The 21102-nt window shown below is 39.7% G+C and overlaps 1 protein-coding gene across 1 annotated transcript in view; it reads left to right on the top strand.

Moving 5' to 3' along the window:
* DNMBP (dynamin binding protein) overlaps window positions 1-21102 on the top strand; it is a 92728-nt gene that overhangs the window by 28755 nt on the left and 42871 nt on the right. Inside the window, exons 2-4 of the mRNA XM_006210528.4 lie at window positions 934-1088; window positions 2586-2708; window positions 9668-11674. Of these exons, the coding sequence (XP_006210590.2) occupies window positions 944-1088; window positions 2586-2708; window positions 9668-11674 (2275 nt within the window). The 5' untranslated portion in view covers window positions 934-943. The remainder of the gene's footprint in view (window positions 1-933; window positions 1089-2585; window positions 2709-9667; window positions 11675-21102) is intronic.

Genomic DNA, 21102 nt, shown 5'->3' with positions numbered 1-21102 from the left:
GTGGTGACGTTGTAACTGGACTTATTGTGATGATCATTTTGAAATGTACAGAAATATTGAATCACTGAGTTGTGTAACAGGAATTAACATAGTGTTATAGGTCAGTTATACGTCAAAAACAAACTCGTGGAAAAAGAGGTCAGATTTGTGGTTACAAGAGGTGGGGTTGTGGGAAGGGGAAATTGGATGAAGGCAGCCAAAAGGTACAAACTCCCAGTTATAAGATAAATAAGTACTAGGGATGTAATGTACAAATGATAAATATAATTAACAGTGCCCTATGTTATATATGAAAGTTAAGAGAGTAAATCTTGAGATCTCATCACAAGGAAAAATATATTATTCTATTTCTTTAATTTTGTATCTGTATGAGACGATGGATGTTCACTAAACTTACTGTGATAATCACTTCATGATGTACTTATACAGTGCTGTATGTCAATTATATCTCAATAGAACTGAAAGAAAAAAATTAAAATATATGTGGAAATACAAAGAGAAAAAATAAGTAAGCAAAAAAAGGTAGTTATGGGGAATAGATGAATTGCCATATTTAAAATTCCAACTTTTTAAATGCCATATTTTAAAAGTACTTTCTTACTCAGTACTTCAAAAATGTTAATTTCCATATTGCCTTCCTCAGGCATATTGAAGTCTATGTTTCCAACTTGCATCTTTTCTGTCATTCACAGCTATAGATCACTTTTTTTTTTGAATTCTAGAATGACTTTGAGAATCAGATGAAACTATATGTTTTTAAAGAATTAAATGAGACAGTACTTTGATTTTTTTTAGAGTACAAACTTCTTTTTTGCTTAGCTTTGACTTCACTATAAGTACCTTTATATCTTAATCATAATTCTCAAAATACAGATCTATATTACAATGTCTTAAATACTTACGCTTTCCCGCTTCTTTGACCTTTCTTTCCAGATTATAAAGCATGGAGGCTGGCTCAGTGGTTCGAGCCATCTTTGACTTCTGCCCTAGTGTATCAGAAGAACTGCCGCTCTTTGTGGGAGATATTATCGAGGTGTTGGCAGTGGTGGATGAATTTTGGCTTCTAGGAAAGAAAGAGGATGTGACAGGTAAGAGACTCATAATTCTTTATGTACAAAGTAGAGCGGAGGCCCTCCCTTCTTTCCATATTAAAAATAAAGATTTGGTGGGAAGCTCCATATATAAACTTCAGACCCTTTTGTGTTTTCCCTATGTCTTTGCTGTGGTTTCTACCAGTGAGGGCAGAGTGTCTGTTACCATTCCATCTCTCCTTATTTGCTCTTCAAAGGTTGACATGGTTAGGTCCCAGCTGCCCTCTAGATCTGTGGTTAGCCTAAATTTATTAAAGCTGCCATCTATCCTAGATGCATTTACCTCCCACTTTCCATGCACCTGGTTTCCTTTCTTCTGTTCTTGAAAACGTATGTTAGTGCCAGTTTCTTTCATGAATTTGCTGAGGGAAGTCTGGAAGTTCCCCCCCACACTGTGTACCTATGTCAAATCCAGTCCTTAATACATATATTTATGTAAGTCTGGGCAGGAGTACATCATACAGTCCTTAGAACAAACTCAGTTCACACTTAACCCACATTTGGGAGATAACAGTCTATCTCCCAGTAGAAATGATGTCTCCACTGAGATAAAGAGGCAAAGAGGATAGGCAGAGTGTATTGCTTATTCAAAGGCCCTGGAACGAGAGGGAGAGAACATGGAGAGAACTGAACATGAGAACAGTTCAGTCTGGCATGAAGGCTTAAGAGGAGGAGGGGATGTGACATGGGGAGATGAGCAGAAGCTGGATCACGGAGGACAGCGCATGCCACGGTAATGAGTTCTGGAAATGGGGTACTGTGAATGTGCTTTAAGCACAATCAGATTTGTATTTTAGAAAGGTCGCTGCTGCAGATTGAAGAGTGATAAGAAAGGGCAAAGCCAAAGGCAGGGAGGCTGGATGGAAGGTTGTTGCAGTAATCCTGCTGAGCGGTGCTGATGGCTTGGACCGAGGTGGTAAGTATGGAGATGAGTGGACAGATACAAGAGGTACTTAAAAGGTGGAATCAACTAAACTTTCGGATGTTTTCCAACTGACAGACCCTGTCTGTCTACTATTACCTATTAAAGCCCAACTCATCTTCAGACTCAACTGTCATCTTTTTCATAAAAGTTTTCACGTTCTCCCTGACCCATTTTCTACTTTCTGTAACTTCCATAGCAATCTGTGTACCTATGATGTGACACGGATGTCAGAACTGAATTATTGTTTATGTCTGAATTAGATTTTATTTCTGAACTAGATTTTAAGATCTTTGAGGGTGAAGACTGTCTTACTCATTTTTCACTCTGCACTGCGCCTTGATAGAGTGGCATCCAGTAAATGCACATTGGACTGAATTACATGCTCTGTATTCTGCACGCATCTAATTTTGTGCACTGCACGTTTTCTACAGTAGATTCTCCAACTATGAGTACTCAGTGAGTTTTCAATTCAGGATCTATAAATGGACTCAGAAAAAAAGTTTTTTGTCCTGGTACACAGACAGAAACAAAGGAATTTCAATATTGGAAATGTTTACTTTTATTTTCAGGACAGTTCCCCAGCAGCTTTGTGGAAATTGTTACCATTCCCAATCTAAAAGAGGGAGAGCGATTGTTTGTCTGTATCTGTGAATTTACATCCCTAGAGTTGAACAGTCTTCCACTCCATCGAGGTAAGTTGATCATCCAAGAATAGATTGTTTAAAAATAAGATTGGTGGAGTCAGTACATTTTGACAACTAGAGCTCTTTTTTTGAATTTTTGTAAGGGACTAACTTCTGAGTCTTCAGTAATATCAAGAGAGTGCTGACCATAACAATGCCTAATATTTGAATAGCATTTTACAGTTTCCACAGTATTTTCTCACAAATACACTCTCATTTGATCCTCAACACAGACCTGGGAGGTAGTAAAGTGGGTATTATTAACTGCATTTAAAAAGTAATGAAAATAAGATTCAAAGAATGTTGCCTATGGTTGAGAAGTTTTGGCTTCAGAAAGTGAAGTCCTATCACCTGATCATAAGTTCAGTATTTCCTTCTGCTGCTCCAGGCTGTAACCACACTTCAGACTACAATTATCTTTTTTTCCTATAAAAACTGATAAACTTTGCTAACAACATCACTATTATTAATGCATAATAGTAGAGCAGAATTGTGGTAAGCAGATTGAGAGAGAGATGCAAAACAGCCCCCTTGCTACTCAGCTATTAGGTAATGTTATTAAAGTTCTCATCAGAGCCAGTTTAAAATAAAGTTGTTTAAAGCAATGGTCATAGCTATGTCTCAATGATATTCCAAGTACTTCTCACTTCTTGCACTCTGATAGACATATGAACTTCTAAAGAGTGACTGTAAACCATTTCACCTCACATACTTGACTAAGTCCATACATTTCTGCATAAAAACAGAAACCAGTTATGTTCCACAAACTGAGGCTTATGATCAGTGCAATTTTGTGAGGGCTCAGAACAGTAATCAAAATGGTAGAATTTATTGGCTATGTTTTTAATATTGTTACTTGCTCTTTTGAGTATGGCACTTAAAGGAATAAGCTTTTTTTTTAAATTTCTTAAACCATGTACACATATGAGTGGTGGGGGAGAGCAGAGGTGGGGAGAGAGACCTAGCAAATTTCCTAACCGTTAGTCAGTGAGAAGAAAGAAATATTGGATTTTGATCTTAATCCTCAAAATCTGTTTTCAGAGTTTCTTGCACTTCACTGTACACTGAGCCTCTACCTCTGTTCTTTATGCTTTTTTGCTCATCAATGTTGGGAAAGCAGACAGAAATAGAAGAAGATGTAGGAGGGAGCTTTCCTACTGGAGGGCTGAGTCCACACAAGACAAGTAAAAAGGTGTGGAGAAAGGGCCAGAGCACAGTGCTTCTGGCAGAGCTGCGCAGAGGATGTGGATGGCATGGACTTGTTTTTTCCTACACCTGATTTCTGGAGCAAATACTTGTATAAGAATGTACTGTGTGGAAATATGCAGTATGTCCACGATGTTTGAGGAACTTGACAACGTGGTTTCTGGAGTTAGTTTTTTTTAGCTTTACAATTATATCTTATGTAGTCAAGTCTTAGGTACCACAAAGAGAGATTTTCTACTGAATGCCTTCCCTGGGAAGACTGGTCTAATGTGTTCTGAACTTGCTTTGAAGTTAAAATCCACCTCAGGAATCCCAGGGCTACCTAAGAGATTCTCAGGAAGACGATGACTTGGACCTTTCAGCCGTGAGCCCCTGTGCCAGGACTCACGGTCAGGCTGGGTCCTGGAGTCTGTAGATCTTGTGTTGATAGCTTTTAACCAGATAAGCCTGAGGAGCTTGAAGATGTAAGTGGAATTCAAAAGAAGAGGATGGAGGGCAGTGGGAATACATAGGAAAAGAGAGAATAGAAACAGATGTACTCACCATCGGTGGTTTTAGCTTGTTCTCTTCCCTGGTTCTCTGCTGCCCGTAAACACACTGACTGCTCAGCTCTCTTTCCTTCTCTGCTTTCTGCTTCTCTTCTAGCTCTGAATGTCTTCGGATTGAACATACAGCCTTTGAGGATGGGGATGTTAGGTGTATCTACACAATTGGTCTTTTTCTGGGAAGTTTAGCATGAGACACAGAAATTACTTTAGTTCCTTTTGTTTTCTATGCATAATGGATCTTAATTTTACTAATTAGAAACAAAATCACTAAAAAATGAAACTGTTGTTTTATATCACATATAGTTTATGAGACTTGAAACTAGGCTTCCTGATTTTCAAGTCTTGTGCTTGGAATGGCCCTTCTACTTCTTAGGCTGAAAATTGTTTCTTCCAGTAGGTCAGTGTCTCTGCTCATGAGTACATACATTCTTTTTTTTTTCCGTTAATTTTTTATTGAAGTATAGACAGTGTACAGTGTTGTGTCAAGTATACACATTCTTTATCCCTGCCCTCTAGGACACAGTCCAGTTCCCTTTCCTTTGACCCTTCAGTTTAGCAGTGAAGCTTCTCTTCTGTGATTTAATATATGTCAAGAGGGGATTTGGAAACCTTAAGAGCATGTGGGATAATATTTGAGACCTGTTTTGTTTTACCTTGATGCCTTTAGTTAATTACCTACCTTTCAGAAATATCATTAGAATGAATAAGAAAAAAATTACATATTTTTTATAAGCTATATTGCAAAAAATAGATATATGTATTTATTTAGAGCAGGCAGGATAGTTTAGGGGATAAGAATTCTCACAGCCCTAAATCTAAAGCCAGCTTCACAACTCAATAGCTGTGACTTCAGACTAGTCACTTAAGTTCTCTTGGCCTCAGTTTCCTTGACCACAAGTGAGGATAATAATAATAATACCTACCTCAGTGAGTTGTGAGGATTAAATGAGGTTATACATGTAAAGCAGCTGGCACAGGGTAGGCACTTAATAAAGATTAGTCTAGTGGCATAAAAATTATTTATTAATTTTTTATTCTTCAAATGGAATTCCTAGGGCTCATAGATATGCGTGGGGGACCTTGTTTCCTGATAATTACGTGAAATCTTGTCTATATGTACGTTTTCCCAGGTAGATTCTATCTGGAATGGTAACCACCAGTGATTCTACCAGCAGGTGTCACCCTCCCTCCTTTTCCTGAAGCGATCCATTTGTTTTGGACTGTTCCCTGAGTTTTGAGTTATATTTATACTCAAAAATAAGTCTGTCTCTTAAAAGACAATGCAGATGTCATACCAAAAAAATAAAGAAAGAAAGGAAAAAAGAAAGAGAAGTGAAAAACAAAAAAAAATGAGAGTATCACAAGGAAAAAAACAGAAAGAGGAGAGAAAAAAATTAGTGTGAGTAGTGAAATAATAATTGCCTTACGTAACACAGAATGCTTATCCCTTGCCTATAACCTCATGTTTCTAGGCTACCTCCCCACCCCCCAAAAAAGACCAATAAAAACTAAATTGCTATATTTATTTAAGTAAATTGATAATTGATATCTATCAGTTAAAGCATTCGTGTCACAAGTTTACGGTGTCGTGTGTGTAGGTGTCAGAATCAAGGATCAGATACTTGGAAACCTGGGTGAAGTATACAGTCAGTCTGTATAGAGCACAGTCCCCTGGGCATAAGGATTCAGTGAGGGACCCAATACTGCAGTCAGACTACTTCTGATCAGATTCTTAGAAGAAAAGAAAGAGGGAAATTTTCTTTCTTATCATCTTATTCCTAATGCATTTTTGTTCGAATAAAAAAAATCCAACTGAAAGAAACAAGCACTGTGATGGCTGGGATTTACCATGTCCAGCAAAAAGCTCAGGCTGACCCTAAGGGTCATCACACTTCCTATTTTTCTGTTCTCAAAATCTGGTCACTCTATTCTGGGAGTTCCTCATATTATTGTTTCCAGAGTCTGGAAATGGACCACTAAATAGCCTCCATTCCTAAAGAATCACCTAGGATGCCAGGGGAAGAGCTGCATACTCTTTCTGATGAAAATGGGAGACTCATGTAAAAACTCAATATAGAATAAGAGTGTTCAACACAATTATCTCTAAAGTGCTTTTCAGGGCCTAAAAATGTTCCAAAAGTCACCTTTGTTATATAGAAAGAACTAACAGAATGATAGCCTGCCAGGTAATAAAGCTTATCAAAACAGTCACCCAGCTGAAAATAGGAAAACAAGCCCTATTGTAAGAGTTCCATGGAGATTTGGCAAAACAAGAAAATATTGTAATCCTGCAGCTTTAAGAAAGCCAGTTCATTTAGAAGCCAGTAGAGTGGGAGTTATGGCACGCTTTTATTCTTATTATTCACCAAAAAGCCTATTGTGTCTGAACAGTAGCCATGTCTCCAGTGAGTTCCTTTGTGGTCTTGATGGAATGGCCTTAGAACTAATGGGGGAAAAAAATCACTTGTATCACTTGTAATTCTCAAGACCTCAACCTCTGACCAATGGATATTGAATCATAAAGGAAAATAGAAATATAGGACTAAGACCATATTTTTCAAGAACATCTAAGCAAAACAGTATGAAATCAGTGAAAATGTATTGGGTGCCAACCACTAAGTGCAAAATCTTACATTAAGTGCTGTGTAGTATATGAAAATACAAGTGTCAAAATTGGTGATACAAGTGATCATTACTTTAGTAGGCTACAGATGGCCAGGATGTATGTGATACTAGGTCATGCTAAGGTTTCAGATGGAGAGGCTTGTATAGGAGACAATGAAAGTCCCTTTGTGTGGAATAGGGTCTCATAGGTGAGATAATATTAGATAGCTGAGGTGAGGCTGGGGGAGGTTGTGACCGGATGTGAATGCTAGGTTGCACGGAGATGAAAACATAAGAGTAGACTTTTGGTAGCTTGGTAACTGAACCTCTTTAGAAAGTATCCAAAGCAAACTTATTTTTTTATATATTTCAGGGAGTAAGAATAAAATTATTAGAGAAGAAGCCTTTGGCAATAAGAAGACTTATGCCTCATGGTGAAAGTTTGAGCAGGGGAGGGGGATGATAAAGTTGGTACATTTATAATCTTAGTTTGGTATGCATCATTTAGTAGACTGGAAGAGATGTCTGGGGCAAGGTTTAAAAGAATGAGATGATGGGAGTTGGACTCAGGTGGTAGCAAAGAGCAAGTGATCACAGATAGCCAACAGGCACAAGAAAAGATGCTCAGTATCACTAATTATTAGAGAAATGCAAATCAAAACTACAGTGAGGTATCATCTTACACAGGTCAGAAAGACCTTTATTAAAAAGTATACAAGTAATAAATGCTGGAGAGAGCATGGAGAAAAAGGAACCCTACTACACTGTTGGTGGGAATATAAATTGGTGCAGCCACTGTGGAAAACAGTAATCGAAATCCCTTTAAAAACTAAAAATAGAATTACCATATGATCCTGCAGTCCCACTCCTGGGCATATATCCAGAGAAAACTGTAATTCGAAAGGATACATGCACCCCAGTGTTCACTGCAGCTCTATTTACAATAGCCAAGACATGGAAACAACATAAATGCCCATTGACAGATGATGACTGGATAAAGAAGACGTAATACACAAACACACACACACACACACACACACACACACACACAATGGAATACTACTCAGCCATAAAAAAGAATGAAATCATGCCACTTGCAGCAACATGGATGGACCTAGAGATTATCATATTAAGTGAAGTAAGTCAGACAGAGAAAGACAAATATCATATGGTATCATTTTTAGTGGATCTAAAAAAATGATACAAACAAATTTATTTACAAAACAGAAATAGGTCAAAAACATAGAAAGCAAACTTATGGTTACCAAAGAGGAAAGTGGGGGCAGAAGGGAGGGATAAATTAAGAGTTTGGGATTAACATATACGTACTACTATATATAAAATAGATAAACAACAAAGACCTACTGTATAGCACGAGGAACTATATTCAGTATCCTGTAATAACCTATAATGGAAAAGAATCTGAAAAAGAATATAATCCACAAAATGAATAGTTCATAACCAGATAATTAAAAGTTTGTTATAAAACAATTTATTGAAAAACCATAGAATAATTTTTTTAGCTGGACCAGATCCTATAAGACTGAATTTTAGTTTTGTTTTATTCCAGAAGCAAGTGCTGTGCCCGCATCCTTTTCTTACCTCACTTTCTTCAACTATAAGACAGATGCTAACTGTTCAGCTTATATTTTGTGAAGTTAGTCTGAAACACCAATATTGGAAGTATTGATTATTTTCAAAAGCAAAAGTGTTGATTGCTAGAACATCTTTTAAGATTTCATTATGATGTATTTTCAGGGTAAGAATAGTTTAAGAAGGCCTCTGGAGAAGATAAACAAAGAATTTGTTGCCCACATGCTGCACCTCCAACCCATTCCTGAAGACTTCTTTCTTTCTTCCCTATTTGATATTGAATATAATTTAGTGTGAGAAATTAGATCCATCTGTTCAAAGGTCTATAATGGACATGAATATTCTTTATCATTTATAAACAAATCCAGTGGCATAGACTGTAAAAACATTGTTTATAATAGCATTTTCAAACTTTTTGATCTTAGGATCCCTTTACATTCTTGGAAGTTATTGCGACCCTAAAGAGCTCTTGCTTATGTGGGCCTAGTGATATTTACCATATTAACTATTAAAACTGAGAAAACTTTAAATTATTAGTTTATTTTTTAAAACCCATGTTAGATAACATTTTATGAAAAATAGCTAATTTCCTAAACAAAAAAAAATTTAATGAGGAGAGTACCACTGGTTTACATTTTTGCAAATCTCTTTGATATTTGGTTTAATAGAAGAAATCTAGATTCTTTTATTTGCTCTATATTCAGTCTGCTGCGATACATTGTTTTGCTGAAGTATATGAAGAAGATATGATGATAGTTTTGACCTCACAGATCTTCTGAAGGGATCCCAGGGATCCACCCCCAGGGTTCCATGGACCACATTTTGAAAACCTCAGGTTTATAGGAATGTTCACTCTGTTGTCACTGACTGGTCAAAAAGCGTTCGTGCCCTTGAGACTCTAGGTTTATATCTCCTTGAATTTGATAGATGTGTAAGATGACAAGTTGCACTCTTATAGTAACGTCCTGATGGGGTGATGACTGAGGTCATTATCTTTGCTTCTCTTCTCTTTCTTAGGTGACCTAGTGATTCTCGATGGCACTCCCACGGCCGGCTGGCTGCAGGGCCGAAGCTGCTGGGGAGCCCGGGGCTTCTTCCCATCCTCCTGTGTCAGGGAGCTCTGCCTCTCCTCATGGAGCCGGCGGTGGCACTCACAGAGTGCCCTTCTCCAGATTCCTGAATATTCAATGGGACAGGCCCGGGCGCTGATGGGGCTTTCTGCCCAGCTGGACGAGGAGCTGGACTTCAGAGAAGGGGATGTGATTACCATTATTGGAGTTCCTGAACCAGGCTGGTTTGAAGGAGAGTTAGAGGGTCGAAGAGGCATTTTTCCCGAAGGGTTTGTAGAGCTTTTAGGGCCCCTGAGGACTGTGGATGAGTCAGTAAATTCTGGAAACCGTGATGACTGCATGACTAATGGGGAAGTGGATACCCCTACAGGAGAAGAGGAGAGAGAGCCAGAAGAGGACGGCGAGCAGCCAGGCACCTACGGGATTGCCCTCTACCAATTCCAGGCCCTGGAGCCGAATGAGTTGGATTTCGAGATAGGCGATAAAATCCGAATCCTGGGGACGCTGGAAGATGGCTGGCTAGAAGGGTCACTGAAGGGTAGGACAGGCATCTTTCCTTATCGGTTTGTAAAGTTATGTCCTGAAACAAGGGTAGAGGAAACTGTGGATCTGCCACAGGAAAGCAGCCTCGCCAAGGTCCCTGACACTTTGGATTGTTCAGAGGACGCCTTAGTAGCGGAGGGGGAAAGACATGAATCTCTCGAGAATAAAGCAGAGGATTCCAACTATGTTATTTCTGAAACATCCACTTCTCCCTTGGAGCATCTGATTCCTGAGTATGAAGTAGATAAAATCTCTCACTGGGAGGAGGGCATCTCAGGAGGGCCCCCAGGAAACACGTGCACGGGGCATGAACAGCCTCTTGCCAAAGACGCTTCCTTGAAAGATCCTTCACACGAAGTAGTCAATGGTGTTGCCTCCCAACCTCAAGTACCTTTTCACTCCAAATCGCAGAAAAACCAGTATTATTCCACAGCAGGAGGGAGCCATCCAAGCCCTGACCGGTATTCTGACCCTCTTCCTCTAGAAGCAAGGACTAGAGACTACTCCAGCCTACCTCCCAGAAGAACATACTCCCAGCCAAAAACCCTTCAGAAGCCAGTGTCTCCTTTTCACAACAGCTCTTCCTTCTCAGCCGCCAGGGTGGTCAGACCCAGCCAGCTGAGCCCCCAGCTCCAGGGCATGGCAAAGTATGTGAAAAAACTCTGCACACCCAAAGAAAATGCTTCCAGCTTCTGCTCTGCATCAGAAAAGTCAGAGGTGAAGCCTGGTCTGCAAGATAAGGCACCCGCCGTGGAAGCAGCGGTACTTTCACAGGGAGACGGCAGCATGGACCTGGACTCTAAGTTGACACAACAGCTGATGGAGTTTGAGAAGAGCTTGTCAGGGCCTGGCACAGAACCAGATAAAATTTTGCGCCATTTTTCAATCATGGACTTTAATTCCGAGAAGGATATTTTCCGAGGTTCCTCGAAGCTAATCACCCAGCAGGAGCTACCCGAGAGGAGAAAGGTTCTAAGGCCACCACCACCCCGTCCCTGTACTCCAGCATCCACTTCTCTCCATTTGCCAGTGGGCCAGAACCTGAGACCAGAACCACCCTTGGCAATGCGACCCTCCCGACCAGCTCCCCTGCCTCCCTCGGCCCAGCAGAGAATGAATGCAGTATCCCCTAAGCTCCTAGCCTGCAACCGTCCTGGCTGGGAGACTCTAGAAAAGGAGAGCCCTGAGAGCATGGAAAAGACTTTGGACCAAACTTCTCAGTGTCCCTTAGTCTTGGTGAGGATTCAGGAAATGGAACAGGACTTGGATATGTGTCGCAGGGCTCAAGAAGAGCTGAACTTACTGCTGGAGGAGAAGCAAGAAGAATCACTAAGGGCAGAGACCCTTGAGAATCTTGAATTCTATGAGAATAATATTGAGAGTTTGAATATGGAACTCCAGCAACTTAGAGGTAAGTGCTGAGGAAATAATATATACTTGTTTCTTGACACCCACAAGCAAGTAACAGCCTACCTAGGTTTTTAAGGGATATGTTACCATCTTTGATGGACTGTTATGGAATGATTTGATTACCTGATTTCTTGCTCTTTCACCACAATTAGATGGCTCTGTCTCAGTGTATCCTCTGATCACTGTAGCCTCCTGACTCCCATTTGCTGCTAGGTAAAGCTCAGATCTCAGTGACATTTATACCCCCTATATTGCTGTGACAACCATAGCAGTTGTGTAGATGCGAGTCCCCAAATACAACTTTCTTTAACCAGGCTCTGCTAAGGACTAAAGGCTTCCAGGCTTATACTCATGAGAAAACTGCATCTTTTATCTTTGTGGTCCAGGAACTAGATTTTAATAATAATAATAATAATAACAAACATTTATTAATGTATTAATAAGCATTTGTCACAAAGAATCTTCACAGCCACCTTGAAGCTACCAGGATAATTCATATGCCTACTTTAGAGATGAGGAAACCAAGATTTATAGAGATTAAATAATTTGTCAAGGGAGCGGGGACTTGAGCTCATGTCTTTGACTACTGTGGTTTACCGTTTCCCACCTTGCACATTCAGAAATTCAAATGTTGTCCCTTAACTTGGGGGTGGCCAGCCTCTGTAGGCTTTACTCGTATTCACCAGACTACCAGGAGAAATAATGTGTGAAGTAGGAAGAGGAAGAGCGTGAGACAGCAGCAGTTGTTCTAGGGCCTTCGGGGAGCACTCATGCATGCGCTTTGTCATGCACACCTGAGAGCTCTGACCCTACATGACCTCAGGAAAGTCGGTAATAAAAAGCACTCTGTGCATCGAGGAATTGCAGGATCCTAGTAAATAAAAGCAGGAGAATGCTGGCCCAGTGAGACTGGATCAAGATGGCAGACCAAGTATACATACCTACCTCCCCTTGTCCTTTGTATCTCTAAAAATAAATGGAAAAAAAAATTCCCAAATATATTATTAGAAGCTCAGAAATTGAGTTATTTTCTGAAAGATGGAAAGCAGGTGGCATTATGGAAAGAGAGGGAAACCTCTATCTAAAATATGCTCTGGGGTTGCTGTACAGCTGGGCACAGTTCTGCGGGAACTCCAGACTCAGAGGTGTGACTCTGGGAGGGGGTCCTGGAGCAAGTGCAGGGTGGTAAATTAGAGCCAGCCCAGGCTGCTGGGCCCCTGGGTCATCTGTGCTGAACAGGGCAGGAGCGACACTTGCCGTCAAGCTAAAGCACAAGCATAAGCACTTGGACTTGTCCTCTAGAGGGTGTTCCTTTAATATGAGTGCCTGAACTCCTAGGGGAATGCCAGGTACCTGTATGATTTCAGAGTGCCTGGAAAGGAATTTGGAGGGAACTTTGACTCAGCACTTCATCCCCAAAGCCATAGAAAGCCCCAGGTTCTTCATCACCTTTCATACCTACAAGTTTTGAGATATATTTGTAAACTATTTTTGCATTAGGTATACAGGTGACAGAACAAAAGTCTCCCAAATTCCAGGTAGTAGGAATTTCTCAATAATGATACTTTTTTGAATTAGTAGTGTCCCACAGGAATGTTATGTCTTCTGTGCTTATATACACTGTGCAGAGTTTTTAAAGGGATACATGGAGTAAAGGATTGGTGTTCTTTTTCATTCAACTGACCTTTTTCAGGACTAATTTAATGATTCAGCTGTTCTTACTATGATCTTACTATGTTAGGTTTTTTAATTCTAAAAATTTGATACTGTGAAAGACCGACAGCAGGTAGGTGGAGTCTTTAATTAGGAAGACTTTTCTTTATTTGAATCTACCAAATACAGTATTAGCTGTGTTGATGTTGAGTTGATTGATTTTCAGTGGCTGTATTATTTCTATCAATTGCTAACATGATGAAATTACTTATTCCTTGTAATCACTGACAATGCTTCTTAAGGTCATCTTTTTCTGTCTTCATAAAAAGTATATCCAACAATATAAGCAGTTCCTTGAAAGAAGCAAAAATTAATCAGTTTGAGCACCTTGCTTTACCCCTCGAATTCAGTCCCATACAATGTCTATGGTATTGATCTTTGTTTTGTGACTAGTATTCCAGACAGAAAAAAGTTTCCATTTTGCATTGATGTTGTTTGAATTGCTAAGAGTGTATCCAAAAGCATCTTCAGCTGGGGCCATTAGGGTGCATGTTGCTTTGCATAAACTCATTTTCTTTTTTAACAGTGAAAATATTTTGGATACTTGCTCAAATTTTGACATTGGCATTGAAATCAATCTTGTTTTGCTAATTGAAATTTTAGACAATATTCACATCTTTAAAAAAATTTTAACCCCAGTACCTCTATTAAAAATAAATAAATAAACCTAATTACCTCCCCACTAAAAATTTTTTTAAAGAAGAAAACAATTTTTATTGAGATTATTAATATACATTATTTTAATTTCAGATGTACATGATTCAATATTAATATTTACATCTCTGCATTTCTTCTGTTAACACATTATAAAGAATTATAAACGATAGCAAATATAAACACTAGAAAATACTGAGTAAACATTTTCTGATACTATTAAAATAGTGGAACTTAAGCCTCTCTGAGCAAGATTTAACAGTACACAGAATCATGTGTCAAAATTGCCAATTTAGGGACTTACTTTGCTTCTAAAATTTAGTATTTCTTGGGCCATCACTTACAAGATTTGTATAAAGTACACCATGCAACTAAGCTTATTTATTTATTTTATTTGTAAGAATGACTCACTGTTAGCTGCACACAGGGCCATGAACACCTGCTCTTTATAAACACACTCACAGTGTAGCAACAGTCACAAACAGTACTGATTAGATCCTGATCACTCTGTCCTATGTACTCTCGTGTCCTGGTCAACCGTAATCTTTTGCTCTGTGTGTCAGTATTTTGTGCTCTTGCTTTCAAATCGACATTGGTGGATACTTTCAAACCAGTAACGTCCCTACATTTATTGTTAAGCTTTCTCACAGGAGAATTACAGTATCTTCCCCTTTTTTCCTGATTTCTTGGTTCTTAGGATTCAGAAAGACATACACATTTCCCAAGAAATGCTGAGAAGGAGTTCCCACATGGAAACAATAGTCATTCTCAGTCCAGCTCCACCTTAAACTAATTTCAAGGCTTAAAGTACCTTAGACGATAAAGATATTAGAATCCCAGCTGTAATTTTGCAAGAGGGTTGGTCCAATTCTGGTTCACTATCAGGAGTCCTTTGGAATCTTAGCTTATTATAGAAAAGGTCTCTTTTTAGTCTCCTTACCTTGCGTTGGGCTTTGATTTTTTGACCTCTTTTTCCCAGAGGGCCATTGAAACAAAAGTTGAGTTTTCTGAAACTGCCAGATGTCCCAGGGCAGTGTAGCTTCTGCGGTTATTAACCTTTCTGGATTCTAGTTTTCCTTTTGGTTTTGGCCTGTAACTCTACCATTGTCATTGTATTGATAGTTTTAAGATTTTTGAAATAATTCCTCAAACTTTTTTAGCTTTCTTTCTATGAGAGGCTTGGTCTAAATAACCAAAATTTTAATTATTGGAAATAGATGCCCAATATTAGGAGTTTTAGCTAAGCCAGTGTTTGGCTTTGTCTGAGAATTAGGAGTTTTAAATTTGGAATTATGTAGATTCAGGGTAGAATACTAGGAGGCATTTATGAGTATAGTGTGTTGGGGAATGAACTGTCATTTTACAGGCTTCAGGACGGTATCCAGGTCAGTCACTCATTCATCCAGCAAATGTTGGTTGACTTTTTAACTGTGAGCTATGTTAAGGACAGGGTATATAAACGTAGATGTGCTGTCTGCCCTCCAGGAGCTTCTGGTCAAATGAGTTGTTAATTAATAAGTTAAAGTCCATATCTAAAACAGTACCTTCAAATCTGATAAATAGATTGGCTTCTGAAGCAATAAAAATAGTCAGAGTTAGTCCATAGACTTTCAGATTTCCCAGTACATTGTTACTTTTAGAATTAGAAGCCCTGATTAGGACTACATCCTGTAGCCCTGAGTGCATTTCGTTTTAGCATATCATAGTCCTTTTCTACCTCTAGGAGAGGTTCACATGGTGAATCGGACGGTCAGGGTTGTGCATTCATTTCTTCACTCAGCAAATGTTTCTTGAGCATATGCTGTGAGCTAGGTGCTGGCTATACACTGATTAACAAAAAGGATGTAGTTGTAGTGTATTCGTATTTGTGTTTCTTTGAAACTCTAGTGATCATACTGATGTTAGCCTCTGTGTTTAATCACACTGTGTGTCTTACTGCCATAGTTACTTTCGGTGTGGGCCAAGACCCTGTTGTTCTCAATCAGTGCAGTGGATGGTAAACTGTAGAGAGAGTCAGCCTCTTCCACATCAGAAACCTCGCTCCTCAACTTCTCCCCTTGGTCATGTCAAGAGGAAGGTTGACCAGAGTCTCCCAGGTTAAATTTTTTTTAATATGAAACTATTTTAGTTATTTCTTCACTTTTCTCCCCTCTCAGGGTAATTTTTAATTTGAGTTTTAAATGACTCTTGCACATTAAATCAGAATATGTTTTCCAGGAAATTAACATTTTCAGCAAGATACTGGGTGAGATCTGAGGCCCACTAGAGAGAGCCATTATAACCTAATGGAGAATATAAACTATAACCAGCTGGAGAATGACTGATATGGAACAATAACATCTTTATACTAAATTGATACATAATATTCCAGGCAGATTTTTTTTAAATTGAAAGTATACTTTTTCTACATACAGAAGCAATTTGTTATTTTGAAGACTCCTTGGAATTACTCAGATATAAAAAGTCTTTCTTGAACTAGTAAAGGATAATGGAGTTAAAAAGTTAAAACATTTTGTGGTCTTTCGAGATGTAAAAGTTCATGTAAAAGAAATAACGATATTTCTTTCTAGTTTGTCAGTACCTAAGAAAAAAGTCAGTATCCTCAGCTTGCGTAACATCTGGTTCAGGGTGTTGGTTCAGTAAAAATTAGCTTAGTTGCTTGTAATGGATTTTATCTTGGTTTAAAACAGCAACCATAGTCAGAAGCCATTAAGGGTCTATGTTGATTCAGGACAGACTAGTTTTCCTTTTAGGATAGATGGTTTAATGTGTCAAGAAATGTGGTGGGGAGGGTATAGCTCAGTGGTAGAGCACATGCTTAGCATGCATGAAGTTTAATCCCTAGTACCTCCATTAAAAAAAAAAGAAAGAAAGAAATGTAGTTAGGAATAACTTAGTAATAATTAGCCTGTGAATCACTATTCTTTGCAGTTTATAGTATGGTTTTATGAACATTTCCTCATCCTCAGCTCCAGGCAAAAGGATGGAGAAATTGGAATAGCTCCAGGAACTTCAATAATCAGATTTCACCCAGGCTTTGCAGTGCTGAATGAAAGGACCTGTTTCCTGCTAGCATGGAACCCCTCAGCCACAAACATTCCTGCCACCGCTGACTACCAAAGTGTGCTGACTCCTACTGTTCACTTTACCAGACGTATAGCAAGACCTCAAAGACAAAAAACGCTGGGGCAGTCATTTATTCAGTACATACTATTGAGCTTCTACTATATTCTAGTTAGCGTTCTGGAGTTACAGCAGCAATCTCTGCCCCCATGGGGGGAGACAAACAATAAGTAAAAGTATGAATATGTATTAGAAGGGAAAAGAACCTGTGGGCGGAATTAGGGAAGACCTCACTGAAAAGTGACATTTGAGTGAAGATCTGAATGACTGATTGTAGGCAGCCAGCCAAGCCATTTTGGGAGTCAGGACAGCAACTATAAGAGTGTGCCTGGTGTTTGAGGAATAACAAGGAGGCCAGTTCAGCTTAGAACAAAGGCGTGGGCTTTGTAGCCCATCATTTAGAGTAAGACCCAGGAAGGTTCTGAGCAGGGGAGTGATATGATCCGACATAGAGCTTTACAGAGTCACTCTGGCTAGGGTGTTGTGACACAAGGGCAGAGGCAGAGAGACCAGATAGGAGACCCCTGCAGTGACCCAGACAAGAGTTGGTGGTAGCTTGCCCTGAGATGGTAGAGTGGAGATGAGGAAGAGTGCTCAGTTCTAGGTATATTTTGAGTTGGAGCCAGTAGACTTGCTGGTGGATTGGGTGTGAGGGTAAGAGAACGAAAAGTCAGGGATGACCCTGAGATTGAGCATCTGGAAGGACTGGAGTTGACAGTAATTTCTCAATTAATGGTGGAGACTGCAGGGTGTGCTGGTTGGTGGTGGAGATGGGACGGGGCAGAGGTCAACTGCACAATTTGGTATACAGACCCAGAGTTCAGAGGAATTAGGCCTGGAGACATAAATTCGGGACAAATAAATTTTGACAGCACATAGACATCATCTAAAGCCATGACATTAAATGAGATTACTTTTTTAATAAAGTATAGATAGAGAAAGAGAGAAGAGGCCTGGGGAGTAAGCCTCACTGTGAGCTGTCTGGAAGAAAGGAACTGAAAGAGTAGGAGGGTGACAGCAATTGAGACTTTACTTGTCACACAGTGTGGTAGGTGCTTTTATACATTTTTCCCAAATTGTCCACATCTGACATGAGAAAACCGAGGTTTGCCTGAAGTCTCACAGATGGGATTCAGATTCAGGTGCGTTTCACTCACAGCTTTATGTACTTCTCCACCGTGCTACACTGTAATGCCAGTGTGTTTCGACTTAAGGAGGAGCTGCTTGATCTCTGAGAGTGGGTGGTAGGAAGCATCACTTGAAAAACTCAGACCTACAGGTGGTCAAGTTAGAGGGATCCCAACTGACTCTTGCTAGCCTATTTCCAAAACAGTTTATGCCAACAATAACATTTTTGAGTACTCTCCTGTGTTGAAAACTATTTGCCAAATTACGTATATTTGTGGATTTAAGAGCATGTATGAATGTCTTGATATATATATTTTTAAATATTTCATTCTTCCTCACAGATATACTTTTGACTGATAGCTTTCATGAAGTTACAGTTCCCATAATATTGACCCATTCATGCTAATAACATCCCCAAGCTGCTCACAGTTCCGGTTTCTCTATTTGAACCCTCACCTAACTCATAACCTTTTAAGTTCCTTGTAAGTTTAAACTCTACAACATCTCAGATGCTTCTTACAGACCTGACCCATTTAAAGCATTTACATCCTTCTAAGTACATCTGATCCCCTGCCCCCAAATACCTCTTATTTCTCTATATTCCAGTCTTCATTTCCTTCTACAGTGCCCTCCTCTCCCCTCTTTCCTCTCTGTTTCTGCCCCTCCCCTGTCCCTGTCAGTCGGCCTTTTCATTAGTGCTTAGTCTCTTTATTTACTAGGGAACTTATTTACCTTTAAATCTTGGGTGTCAGTCTTCTCCCTCATTTCCAGACCCTCCTCCCGCACAACCAGATTGCTGTAGCTATATTGATAACCCATGAGTAACTTTAACCATAATGATAGGGTAACCCTGAGGCAGAGAGGCAGCAACACTAAGAGTGGAAACCACATTCCTAGTCAAGAAATTCCTTAAATTCCTACTGTGTGCTAGGTAATTGGATCCTTAGGAGAAGCCCTGGGGCACGCCAAGGTTTAGGAATGTGGAAGACAAGGGAGGTGAACTAGCACAGGAGAAGGAGCAGCCAGTCAAGTGAAGGAAGAACTTTAAGGAAGGGAAGGGGAGTGTGTCAAAAAGCTGCTGAGAGGCCAAGTCCGATGAAGTCTCAGAAATGACTGTTGGATTTAGTGACCTTGTCAAGAGCAGGTTTAGTGAAGTGATGAGGAACGAATAAAAGCCTTATTAGAATGGATGAAAGATCCAGTGGGAGGTAAGGAAATAGAGGTGTTGAGTATTTGGCTTGCTCAAAAGTCTTTCAAAGCAAAAGTTATGCTATAAAGGAAAGCAAAGAAATGGGGTAGTAGCTGGAGGGGGCATCAGACTGAGGGGCCAACAGAAGTTTTGTAATATGGGAAACATTACCACATGTTCATTGGCTGATCGGATTGATCGTTAGAGTGGGTACATTGAAAAGGCAAGAGGAGAAGGGCCTAACTGCTGGAGCAGAGTCTGAGGGGTCAGCAAGGAATGAGATCCAGTGAAACAACCAAGGGATTGGCCTGTTATCAGAGCAGAGACAGCTCCTCCATTTTAACTGGAGGGAAGGCAGAGCATCCTAGTACAGGTGCAGGTAAGATGGTGGATTTAGTAGTGAAAAGATGAAAAACAGGCTTAGAGAGCTTAAGTAACTTGCCCAAGACTATACAGCTAGTAAATGTCAAAGTCAGGATTCAGACCCAAGGCTAACACAGCTAGCTCTTAACCTCTAAGCTGTCCTGCTCTCTGCATGGCATCTAGTGTGTGCCCATAAACACAACCACGATCAATCCATTAAACATGGGAGTACCTCCTGTGTGCCCCACATACAGAGCTGTGCTGGAGATTGGACATGGTCCTTGCCCTCCAGGGGCTTTCAGTGTAATAGACAGAGATAAACAAGTATGATAAAATAGCAGGTAAGATGAGAGGGATATTTGCATTGTGCTCTGGAAAACAGCAAGAACTGTGGGAATGAGAGATCGTCATTGGGGCTGAGTCTTAGAAAGTGAGGAGTTGATCATCAGACTGTAGGAAGCACATGAGCAGTTAAAGACACATTAACAGAAGCTTAGGTAATTACCTGGTCTTGCTAGGTTTGTTTGTTTTTTTTTTTTTAACTGTATCTCTTCCCTTTTCTTCCTTGACCTTTCCTCTGCTTTCTCTCTCTTTCCTCTCACCCACTTTCACCTCTTGCATTAGTTACAGCAGAGTTTCTATCCACAGATAAGTCATTGTAGCTGGTCGACCACCCTCTAGTAACAAGTAACATCATGGCAGAGTGCCGCTTGGGGCTTTTGAAAAGAGCCTGTGGAATGTGACTGTTTTATCAAACCAAAGGGAGAGCAGCTGAGAGGGATAATGATCTACAAGGTTGCATTTCACCAGTAGGACTAGGACTGGCAAAAATAGAAAAGTTATTCTCCTCTTACTGTTGGGCCACATTTCTATGCCCATCGATTTATCACATGAAAAAATCACAGCTTTTGACTAGTTCTGGGTCATAGTAAGGAGGTAAAGCTGAGGAATTTTACATCTTTATGTAAACCTTAAGGGCTGTAGAGCTTAGAAAAAGAGAAGGGGGGTGAGGTGGGAGTGGGAGCCCCATATTAAAACCAGCCATTCACTCTCCACTTATCCAAAGATCATTTCTTTTTACCTTCATATTACCTGTTCTACTGGATCATTTTATAGCTAGTATCCTTACCTATAATTTATCCTCTTTTGTTTCTTTTCTTGGTTAATTTACTAGATGTGTGTTTCTTATCATGCTACCTTTATCAAACACTTGATATCAAAGTTGCTGAAGGAAATTTTGCTTTCCATAATAGGTAGGG

Source organism: Vicugna pacos, chromosome 11 (genome assembly GCF_048564905.1).
Source record: "Vicugna pacos chromosome 11, VicPac4, whole genome shotgun sequence".
Classification (NCBI taxonomy): Eukaryota; Metazoa; Chordata; class Mammalia; order Artiodactyla; family Camelidae; genus Vicugna; species Vicugna pacos.
This window is presented reverse-complemented; position numbering and strand designations above follow the sequence as displayed.